Source organism: Berghia stephanieae, chromosome 11 (genome assembly GCF_034508935.2).
Source record: "Berghia stephanieae isolate SIO BIC M18660-M18661 chromosome 11, UCSD_Bste_1.3, whole genome shotgun sequence".
In the NCBI taxonomy this organism is placed as follows: Eukaryota; Metazoa; Mollusca; class Gastropoda; order Nudibranchia; family Aeolidiidae; genus Berghia; species Berghia stephanieae.
In genome coordinates, this window is record NC_088370.1 from 26,004,960 (window position 1) to 26,017,748 (window position 12,789).

Genomic DNA, 12,789 nt, shown 5'->3' on the forward strand with positions numbered 1-12,789 from the left:
GATGATCCGGAGTTTATCCCGGTTTCTACAGCGTGAAACGGACAATAGCAATTGGCTTCAACAGTCAAGACGTCACTTCCTTCGTAATCACGCTTCGTAACTTAGTAACTGGCTCTAAACTATCGGAAAAACGGTGGACGCCCTTATGAAATATTTCTCCCACGAGCATAAAATCGTATCCAGAGGAAAATAACATTATAAATATGATCATATTTTGACTTTTACACATTCTGATCACATGACATATGAATAGTTCTAGCCACCATGAAGAATAAAAAGTACAAATTTTCTTTGTTTAGAACCACGCTGCTCGTCGTTTCTAGGCGACGTGACATCAGACTATTGAATCCAATTGCTTGCTACCCTTTAGATAGGACGCTGGTCTACTGCAAAGTACTTTCCGCCAGATCTAAGAGACCCAACTACCCAATGACTGCTGGTTGGACAGGGAGGGGGGGGGGTCAGAAAAAATTATCGACTGCACCCGGGATCGATCTTGGTTCCTTTGCTTGTGAAGTGGTTCGAGAGTAACAACAATGTGCCAATAACAATTTGGGTTATCTGACCTGTGAATAAGTACGCGTTGACAAAAACTATCTAGATTGTCATATATGTTTGAATAGGTTTGTTGTGTTGGTTAAAGAGTATTTCTTTTACAACCACGAAACCATAACAATTATATAATTTATATGGTTGGACGTGAATCATGGTGGTTTGAGAGTATTTCTATTACAACAATTAAATCACAGCATATTGGGTTGTTAGACTAGTAAATAAGTATAATATACTGGTTTGAGAGTGTTTCTATATTATATAATTACAACAATGAAACCATACCAATTCGGGTTGTCAGACTTATTAATAAGTATATCTTGGTTTGAGAGTATTTCTATATGTAATTACAACAATGAAACCATAACAATTTGTGTTGTCAGACGAGTATATACTGGTTTGAGGGTATTTCTATAATATATAAATACAATAATGAAACCATAACAATTTGGGTTGTAAGAATAATGAATAAGTATAATAATAGAAATAAAATACGACCTGAAATTGGGGAGATGCAATTTGGTTTTGTTGAGGACAAGGGTACCAGAAATGGAATATTCACATTATCAATGCTGATGGAAAGATGTATTGAAGTAAATAAAGATCTGTATATGTGTTTCATCGACTATTCAAAAGCCTTTGATAAAGTACAACACGAAAAACTATTCAAAATTCTATCATCCTTGGACATTGATGGTAAAGATTTAAGAATATTACGGAATTTGTACTGGGAACAAGAAGCAGCAATGCGTGTTGACAACGAGCTAAGCAGTTTTACACCTATTAGAAGAGGAGTTAGGCAGGGGTGTGTTTTGTCTCCAGAGTTATTCAACCTCTATAGTGAAATGATATTAAGAGATATCGAACATAAGAAGGGGGTGTGTATTGGAGGAAAGAATGTAACAAATCTGAGGTATGCAGATGATACGGTTCTACTGGCAGAATCTGAACATGAACTACAAGAATTACTGGATGTTGTAGTCAGGAGTAGTGAAAATATGGGACTGGAACTGAATATATCTAAAACAGAATGTATGACGGTATCTAAAAATAATAACCCACCAGCCTGTGTAATAACAAGCAGAGGACAAACAATACAACAAGTTGAATGTTTCAAATATTTAGGCTTCAATGTAACATCCAATGGAAAATCAGATTGTGAAATAAAGAAAAGAATAGGTATGGCGAAGAATGCATTCAACCAGCTGCATACAATTATGAAAAACAGGAATATTAGCATGAAAACAAAAATCAAAGTCCTGGATTGCTATGTACTGTCTGTGCTGCTATATGGTTGTGAGAGCTGGACCATAAACAAGACCATGGTTAAAAGACTGGAGGCAGTGGAAATGTGGTTTTACAGAAGAATGATGAGGGTGTCATGGATGGAAAAGAAAAGAAATGAAGAAATTTTAGAAATGGCAAACAGAAAAAGATCACTGATAACAAAAATCATCAAACGCCAAATGGAATTTTTAGGACACATTATCCGCCACCCTGGTTTGGAAATACTCGCCTTGACTGGAAAGATGAATGGAAAAAGAATAAGAGGAAGACAAAGAATAACGTATTTGAAAGGGATAAGAACTTGGACAGATGAAGCTGAGAAAGGTGGCGCTGCTTTAATAGAATTGGCAAGAGATAGATCAGCTTGGCGGAAGATGACCTCCGACGTCTGCTTCAGATATGGAACTACATGAGATGAGATAATAATATACTGGTTTGAGAGTATTTCTATTTGTAATTACAACAATGAAACCATAACAATTCGGGTTGTAAGAATAATGAATAAGTATAATATACTGGTTTGAGAGTATTTCTATTTGTAATCGCAACAATGAAACCATAACAATTCGGGTTGTCAGACTAGTATATAAGTATATACTGGTTTGAGAGTATTTATTTCTAATACAACAATGAGCCACAACAACTTGCACTCTCTGATAAAATAGGTTTTCGAATGACCAGTGATGGTCGAAGTATGATAGAAATTAGAAACCAATTGAAATCAACCTGAAGGCAAATCAAGTATGTACGACAAAGATCTGAAAAAGTATGCATGAAACAGTGTTAGACGAATCAGAGAGGAAAATACAACAACAAAAAACTAGAGCTTTTTAAACTTGAGCTTTTATATAGCGCAATATCCACAAAACGTGCTAAAAGCGCATTACAAGGGGTCCCTGACCAACAGCAAAACGTAACATGTAGAACAAGACATGAGGCCTGTTACAATTTTTTTTTTTGGACAGAGACAACGCTGTTAACGGCCAGGTACTCATTTTACATCTGAGTACGGTGAGAGAAAGTGAGTAAAGAGCCTTTTCCAAAGGCTCAACTATGCGCTGAGCGAGGCTCGGACCCAAGATATTCGGGTCCGAAAGCGAGTGTCATACCACTAATAGACCACAAGGCCGCACAAAAAAGTATGTATAAAATAAAGGCAAACAAATAAGAGAGAAAAATGAAAAAAAAAAACCCAAAAAAAAACATCCCATGTAATTTTCTCTCTTGTTTTGTCTGACACTGTTTCATACACACTTTTTTTCAGATGTCTATCTTACACCAGTGCCTGCTCCCTAATTCGTCACTTGCAATAACTGAGATCCCAAACTCACTTGTTGAAGAGTGTTTTGAGAAGCCTTCCGTTGAAAAGTTTTACACTTCCGGGATTTTTCAACCTGTAAAATACTTGCATTTGTTTACAACATAATATTCATTTGAGAAACACCTTTATTTAGATTATAAAAAACATCAAAATCTGTCAGAATAATCATTATTTTTTGAAAACTTCTGTTAAAGCCTACAATTTGTAAGTACAACAGGAACATTTTTTTTTCAAAATTTATTTTCTTTCAATCGCTTTTCATTAAATCATATTACTCGTATGTAAATAAAGGGCACATATTTGCAGGTTTGATAACTGACCGCAATTATGAACTTCATTTAATATTTTTGTTATGGAAAATATTTTGCGTTGATTTGAGAATATTCCCATTACAACAACGAGCCCCATAACAATTTGGGTTATCAGACCTGCAAATAAGTAAGCGTCGTATGTAACCCATCGTCTCATCGGGTATTATGTCAGATGATTTGGATGCTGAGATTTTAAGATCGTTCTAGCCAACAAGACTGATGTCATGTGTTCTGGGGTTTGTTTATTGTGTGGTGTTTTGTGTGCGCGCGCGTGTGTGTGTTTGTTTGTTTTTTATTGTTTTCTTTTTGTTATTCTGTTTGTGTTTATTGTGCTGATTTGGTTGGGGGTTTTTCTCTTGTTATCAACCGAAAAGTGTGGGTTTTTAAAAATTAATTTTTGTTGTTTATGTTTTTGGGGTTTGTTTGTTTGTTTGTTTGTTTTTTTTTTTTTTGTTTTGTTTTATTTTTTTTTTATTTTTTTTTTGGGGGGGGGGGGTTGTATTTTGTTATTTTTCTAAGTTGTTATATTTAAGATTTATTATTGGTCAAAATAATTTAGAGGCAGACAGATTTAAATTATTGCCAAGACATTTGACTCGAGATAACTTTTGAATTGAAGAGAAATAAATCGGTTTCTTGAGACACGATAGACTAAACTGTCATGTCTTCTTCTTCTTCTTCTTCTTCTTCTTCTTCTTCTTCTTCTTCTTCTTCTTCTTCTTCTTCTTCTTCTTCTTCTTCTTCTTCTTCTTCTTCTTCTTCTTCTCTTTTTCTTTCTTCTTCTCTTCTTCTTCTTCTTTCTTCTTCTTCTTCTTCTCTCTTCTTCTCTCTTCTTCTTCTTCTCTTCTTCTTCTTCTTCTTTTCTTCTTCTTCTTCTTCTTCTTCTTTCTCTCTCTTCTTCTCTTCTTCTTCTTCTCTCTTCTCTTCTTCTTCTTCTTCTTCTTCTTCTTTCCTTCTTCTTCTTCTTTCTTTTCTTCTTCCTTCTTCTTCTTCTTCTTCTTCTCTTCTTCTTTCTCTTCTTTCTTCTCTTCTTCTTCTTCTTCTTCCCTTTTTCTTCTTCTCTTCTTCTTCTCTTCTTCTTTCTTCCTTCTTTCTTCTTCTCTTCTTCTTCTTCTTCTTCTTCTTTCTTCTTCTTCTTCTTCTTCTTTCTTCTTCTTCTTCTTCTTCTCTTCTTCTTCTTCTTCTTCTTCTTTCTTCTTCTTCTTCTTCTTCTCTTCTTCTTCTTCTCTCTTCTTCTTCTTCTTCTTCTTTCTTCTCTTCTTCTTCTTCTTCTTCTTCTTCTTCTTTTCTTCTTCTTCTTCTTCTTCTTCTTCTTCTTTATTATTATTCACTTCTCTCTTCTCCTCCTCCTCCTCTCTTCATCTCATTCTCTTTCTTTTCTTCTTCTTTTTCTTCTTTCTTCTTTCTTCTTCTTCTTCTTCTTTTTTTCTCTTCTTCTTCTCTCTCTTTTCTTCTCTCTCTCTTCTTCTTTCCTCTCTTCTTCTTCCTTTCTCCTTCCTCCTCTCTCTCTCCTCCTCCTCCTCCTCCCCTCCCCTCCTCCTCCTCCTTCTCTTCTTCTTCTTCTCTTCTCCTTTCTTCTTCTCTTTCTTCTTCTTTCTTCTTTTCTTCTTCTTCTTCTTCTTTTCTTTCTTCTTTCTTTTCTTCTTCTTCTTTCTTGAAGGCGTATGATCCCTTTTGACATCCCGACGGACTCCTCTGTTTCTCATCATGTATCTGTGCACTCAGTTTAATGTCACTTTCCAACATCTGGCGCACTCTAGTCCGACATAATACCGTTTCGAGACAATGAGTCACATTATAATATTCTTCAAACATTGCTTTATTTAACTTCAGTGTTAGGAGAAGTAGTCAGGGATAAGGTCGTGATTAACTCTCTCCTTACTAGCCATTTTCAGAATTTTCCCCAAAACTTCACACCCAACTAACGCAAAAATATATTTTTTATCACTTAAAAACAATAGCAGTAAGTTCTTCCGATGAATAATTTCTTTAGCAAGACAAACACTCACTTTCTTTAAATTTTATGATGTACATAAGAAATTTGAATAAAACAAATGTTGGATTGTATCGTAACGAATGTGACGATTTTCCTATGGTTGGTAAGGAGAGGGTTAATAATAAAACAATATAAGAGATTTAAAATGAAGAATGGGATGTAAATAAAGATATGGTATTTTACACCTGTGCTGTAATCATATTGTAGTTATTGTCTTACTGGATTGTAACTGAACATTTGCAGTGATGGGCCCATGGTGGTCTTTAGCAAATACAAGCCATTGAAGATTGAAGATTGAAGATTGTCTTATAGGGAGAGAGAGATAGAGAGAGAGAGAGAGAGAGAGAGAGAGAGAGAGAGAGAGAGAGAGCAAAAGTAAAGGTGTAAGTGAAAGATATATATAGAGAGAAAAAAGACAAAGAAAGAGAAAGAGAAAGAAAGAAAGAGGGAGAGAGAGAGAGAGAGAGAGAGAGAGAGAGAGAGAGAGAGAGAGAGAGAGAAATAGACCAACTTACTCCTTAAGTATCAATGAGTTGGACATCAAACTCCCACCCAACCTTAAGGCAACCAATCTGCCATAGATTCGGACAATGAATTAATAATCAAATTATTGGTCATTAATCATGAAATTTAAAATATAAATCTGGCATTAATCACCAATTAATTTGTCATTATTCATCAAAATTTTTCTATTATTCTGGCATTAATCTTCAATTAATTTGTCATTAAAAGATAATGGCTATTTGTATCAAAATATAATAATAATCTTTTATTAATCTGTCTTAAGTTATTGATTAATTTGCTAATACATTATAACGCTATTTATAATAAATGTTGACAATTTTCATCAATTTGACATTAATTATTACTAAATTTATCAATAAAATATAAAGACTATTTAGATTCAATTTTAATTGTTTAAAATTAATCTGTCGTAATAATATGTCAATAGACGACATTTGTATTAAAGTTTTTATAAAGTATTGTCATTAATATAAGATCATTAATCATAAATGAATTTGCCAGTAAAATATGTCGGCCATTCGTACGGAACTTCGATAAAACCAAAGTTATTTTATTATTTATATACGGAAGTATCAAAATAAGTCCAAAGTCGACTGTTCATGGAACTCTCTTGCGTTTAATGTCTAGTTCCTGTTTTCATATTTTCATAACTATTAACAACGTGTAGAAATCTGTGGAGCAGTCATTTATATCAACAACGATGGAAAATATGTAACCGCAACCCACTATAGAATTCGAGAACATCTCAAATTTAAAATCTGCTTTAAAAGCCCACTTTTTCATAATTGATTTTACACCATGTCGATTGTAATGTTTGAATACTAATATTTAAGCAATTTGTATTTTGTTTCAATTTTTCATTTTGACTATACATATCTTTAACGTAATTCATTATCTGTAAAGATATGTGAGATGTTTGGTTTCATTGAAAGCGCTCAACAGGTGTCTTATTATCATTATTATTATTAATAGTTATTTTATTATTATTATTATTATATTATTATTATTATTATTATTATTATTATTATTATTATTATTATTATTTATTATTTATTATTATTATTATTATTATTATTATTATTATTATTATTATTATTATTATTATTATTATTATTATTATTATTATTATTATTATTATATTATTATTATTATTATTATTATTATTATTATTATTATTATTATTATTATTATTATTATTATTATATTATTATTATTATTATTATTATTATTATTATTATATTATTGTTATTATTATTATTATTATTATCATCATCATCATCATCATCATCATCATCATCATCATCATCATCATCATCATTATTATTCTTTATGTGAAATACAGAAGTGCCAGATAGTAACGGAGAGTTGTTTTCTTTTAATCCGCCAAGTTGTGTATCAGATCAATTTATCCCGGGCTTGACTCCCTGATATCAATATATTTTTATTATCTCTGTATTCATCTGGCATTTCTCTATTCACCCCTTTATTTCTCATCATTCTCACTCCATGCCTTAACTTACTTGTTCCACAGACCAGGGGTGAGAAATCGTTTCACCATTGCGGCAGAGGTCATCCTGTCAATATTTTATTGGTTATTTCCCTTGTTCTCAACGAATGACAAATGTTGTATAACGTAATGAGTTTATGAAACTAAATTTGATACATTAGACAAATATAAGCAATTTGAAAATATTTTTTTGTATAGTAATCATGAGATTTGGTGGATAGTTTAAACAATCAAATATACTATAGTATTGGCGGTAAAATCAATAGGCTTCAACAGTCGTGACGTCACTTCCCTTGTAATGACGCATGGTAACCTAGTAACTGGTTCTAAACTATCGGAACAATGGCGGGCCCCTTATAAAATACTTCTCCGACGAGCATAACATTGTATACAGAGGAGAAAAAACATTTTAAATCTGATCATGTTTTGGCTTTTACATATTCTGATCACATGACATGTGAAAAAGTTCTCTCCAGCATGAAGTACCGATTTTCTTTGTTTAGAACCAAACTGCTGGTTGCTGGTAGGACGTGACATCAGACTATTGAATCCTATTAGAATCAACTAACTGAACAGTGTAAAATGGAAATCTCAGGCTTGATAACCAAGGAAGTTAAAGTCGTGATTTTTAAGTTGATGAATAATTCTGCCAAACTCTGAAAAACACGTATTTAAACCAGAAAACTCGTCCTTCAAGTATGGATTGCTTAAAATGACTTTCATCTTGGCAAACACTCTCAAATCTGAGGCTTTGTTAAGTTCGATGTTTGAGAGTTTTAGCCAAGATGAGAATCATTTCAATCTATCGATCTTTGGAGGATGAGTTTTCTGGCCAAAATTTTAAATACATGTTTTGTTCAGAGTAAAGTGGTGGTTTGAGGTGATAGAATGAGTGATGGATGATTATCATTATCACATTCCCTTGCCATTATCTAACTTCAATCGTATTACAGTTGAATATAATATATTGATTTGCATATGGCTTGATAAACTATGTCCTATAAAAACACGAAAACAAAAGAGAGCGATTTGGTCTTTATATTTTCATTACAGAAATGCAAGAATCTATAGAACAGTAAAGTTTGCTGCCCCAAACGTAAACAAAGGTCGAGAAGCACATGGCAAACCACATGTTCCTGTCTTGACTGCTCACGTTCCAATGTAAATAATAGAAAGAAAATAACCTTTAAAATTTGGCTGTTATGTGGCAAAAGAAACACATATTCATAAATACTTGATCATGCATCAAATAATGTCTAGATATGGATATTTTATGGAACAAAAGGTAAAATTTATCAAAAGTTACGTCTATCTATTTTTAGACCAGAGCAAATTATTGCGCTGGTATAAACAAAACGAGAATTATTCGGAGCCTGATTTTCAGAATAATTTAGTCTTATATTATTATTTCTGCAACTGTTAGATTTTATGTAAACATATTTTCAATACTGAAAGTGTATTGCCTACAACTCAAACTACAAAATTGGGAGACCTATATTGTGCGTAATTTATTCCGGTCCCTAACGGAAATCACTAGCAACTTGTTATTGTATACGTTTGGGGCAGCAAACTTTACTGTTCTATAAGTTATTTATTATAGGGAATGAGATTAGCGAAAGAGTAGCGTCCTTTGATTGGACGTCACCCATAGTCTGTGACGTCACCGGCGGACGATAGACGCATGCGCACAACCAACATGACGTTCTCTCTCTAATAACTTTTCCGCCGGTGACTTCACAGACTATGGGTGACGTCCAATTAAGGGACGCTACTCTTCCGCTAATCTCATTCCCTATTTAGCCCTTACATGTGTAATAATTAGTAAGAGATAGGAGATGGAGGGAATGAGAAAGGATAGAGATAGATAGAGATAGAGAGAGAGAGAGAGACATCCACCTACCCCATGTCCAATGAATGGGTCATTAGAGATCCCACATTTGACCTGGTGGATAGAAAGAAGGAAAGGAAGAATAAAACAGGAAAGAAGTGAAGAAGTTATATTTTTCTTCCCCTCCCCATTTAAATAGCAACGCGTAATGATATCATGTTTACAATAATAATTTGTGACGTCGGACTTTCAACCGTTAAATTTCACTAAAATTAGACTTTTTAAATAGAACTCTCTAATTCATGCAGCGATTATTGTGAATACTTCCGGAATCCAAACAAGCAAGAGTGTAAGAATCTATTATTCATGATAACTTCTAACCTAATTTCTCATTTGAAACCCTATTATAGTGAAGATTATGTAGAATGAATGGGCTATCTCAATTTATCAAATTAATATATCTATATACAGTGTCGCTATTAGTTCTTGGTTGTATAGTTTTACATTTTTGTGCATTTGCATATATGTATACATTGTCGCCATAGATTCTCAACTTTTTGTTTATACATTTTTATGCATGCCACGTCTGTAAACGAATTTCCATTTTTATTATGAATAAAGTATATATTACTAATTATATTATTATTATATATTATTATTATTATTATTATTATATTATTATTATTATTATTATTATTATTATTTATTATTATTATTTATTATTATTATATTATTATTATTATTATTATTATTATTATTATTATTATTATTATTATTATTATTATTATTATTATTATTATTATTATTATTATTATTATTATTATTATTATTATTATTATTATTATTATTATTATTATTATTATTATTATTATTATTATTATTATTATTATTATTATTATTATATTATTATTATTATTATTATTATTATTATTATTATTATTATTATCATTAATAGATGCTGTTAGATTGACTGATTTGAAACCCCATTAAAGTGAAGATTATACAGAATGAATAGTCGCGGGTTGGATTAATTTGAAACACTATATTTTATCGAAGGTTAAATTGAATAAATAGTCGTTGGATTACCTGGTGGAAAATGGGTTAACGGGTCTGGCCTTTAATGAAAATACTCTCAAACCACCGGGTATTTCTATATTAGCCAGACATCTTACCAAAACATATTATGCTCTCATTGTCGTAATGGAAATAGTCTCAAACCACCAGGCACTTATTCAATCCTAACATCCCACAAAATGATATGTTCTCTCATTGTCGTAATGGAAATAGTCTCAAACCACCAGGCACTTATTCAATCCTAACATCCCACAAAATTATATGTTCCCTCATTGTCGTAATGGAAATACTCTCAAAGCACCAGGCACTTATTCAATCCTAACATCTCACAAAATTATATGTTCCCTCATTGTCGTAATGGAAATACTCTCAAACCACCAGGCACTTATTCAATCCTAACATCCCACAAAATTATATGTTCCCTCATTGTCGTAATGAAAATACTCTCAAACCACCAGGCACTTATTCAATCCTAACATCCAATAAAAATGATATGTTCTCTCATTGTTGTAGTGGAAATACTCTCAAACCACCGAGTACTTATTTACAATCCTAACATCACATAAAAATGGTATGCTCTCTCATTGTTGTTGTGGAAATACTCTTTAAAAAACAGGTACTTATTTAAAATTCTGCCATTCTACATAAAATTTATGTTATTCCACCCCTCTCATTGGAAAACTCTATCTTTCTTAGTAAATACGTAATCGTTAAATAATTCTTTGAACTCGTTGAATAAAATTGTTATTCTACGATTGCCGGACATTTTAGTGCATTTTATAGAGCAGTATAATTAGGTGCCCCAAACGTAAACAATAACAAGTTGCTAGTGATTTTCGTTAGGGGCCGGAAAATTTACGCACAAGATAGGTCTCCCAATTTTGTAGTTTGAGTTGTAGGCAATACACTTTCAGTATTGAAAATATGTTTACATAAAATCTTACAGTTGCAGAAATAATAATATAAGACTAAATTATTCTGAAAATCAGGCTCCGAATAATTCTCGTTTTGTTCACACCAGCGCAATAATTTGCTCCGGTCTAAAAATAGATAGACTGTAACTTTTGATAAATTTTACCTTTTGTTCCATAAAATATCCATATCTAGACATTATTTGATACATGATCGAGTATTTATGAATATGTGTTTCTTTTGCCACCTAACAGCCAAATTTTAAAGGTTATTTTTTTCTATAATTTACATTGGAACTTGAGCTGTCAAGACAGGAACATGTGGTTTGCCATGTGCTTCTAGACCTTTGTTTACGTTTGGGGCACCTAATTATACTGCTCTATTGGTGGGGAAACTAGAGGTAAAAGACAGCTGATTGGTAATCAAAAATAATATTTTGGTGCGCATGAATACAAATCCAACTTTTTTAGTTTTGAGTTAAATTGTCATTCAAGCAGAAGAAGATACAAATTATGGTGAATAGAAGTACTATTACCATACCATTTGGTTACAAAATATCTAATAATCTTATTTGGAGGGGTGGAATAAACGTATTTTTTCATTTCTTTATATTTATTAAACTCGTTATATTTTTATCGTGCAATAACACATACTCGCAAGATTGTTGTGTTATTGGGCACGATGAAAATAACTCGTTTAATAAATACAACAAAAAATTATGCCTTTTTCGCCACGACATCGTAAGATATCGTCGCCTAGGCATTCCACGAAAGAATAGAGATAACTCATCAAACAAGATGTCTGATGTCAACAGGAATCGCCCATGTTGTCCAAGTGAGCAAATTGGGGGTTAATAATCTTGCTCAAGGAAAAAAAACGAAAGTGCCTGAAGCGGGACTCAAACCCGGGTTATCCGGGTCACAGTGCAATGCCTTAACCACTCGGCCACTTCGCCCCGCAAAGTAAATAAATACAAAGATATGAAAAAAATCGTATTTTATCTCATTGTTGCAATGTAAATTCTCTCCAAATATCAGGTCAGACATCCAACAGACAAAGGTTATGTTATCTCATTGTTATACTCTCAACTCACCAGGTACCTATTTACAATTCTGACCTCGCACAATAAAGGTTATGTTATCTCATTGTTGTAATGTAATGTAAATACGCCCAAAAGATATGGAACATATTTATAACTATTACGAAAATTACGAACTTTTAACGTAAAAATAGTTCCAATATGAAAAATACGAAAATTTATGAATGTTATGTCGTTTTTTTGTTTTTAAATTGCGCCTATGTCGTGACTGTGAATATATATATATATATATATATATATATATATATATATATATATATATATATATATATATATATATATATATATCACCTTTCTATCTATCCATCTATTTATCTATCTATCATTTTATCTCTTGAGTCTATCTATGCATCTATCTATTGAGTCTCTCTCTCTCT

General features: G+C 32.2%; 1 protein-coding gene across 1 annotated transcript in view; it reads right to left on the minus strand.

Moving 5' to 3' along the window:
• The window catches only part of LOC144956372 (uncharacterized), a 32,361-nt gene that overhangs the window by 11,767 nt on the left and 7,805 nt on the right, over nt 1-12,789 (minus strand). The window contains exons 3-6 of the mRNA XM_078886870.1: nt 9,400-9,441; nt 7,513-7,566; nt 5,983-6,039; nt 3,171-3,233 (exon numbers count right to left, since the gene is read on the minus strand). Coding sequence (XP_078742996.1) covers nt 3,171-3,233; nt 5,983-6,039; nt 7,513-7,566; nt 9,400-9,441 — 216 coding nt within the window. The remainder of the gene's footprint in view (nt 1-3,170; nt 3,234-5,982; nt 6,040-7,512; nt 7,567-9,399; nt 9,442-12,789) is intronic.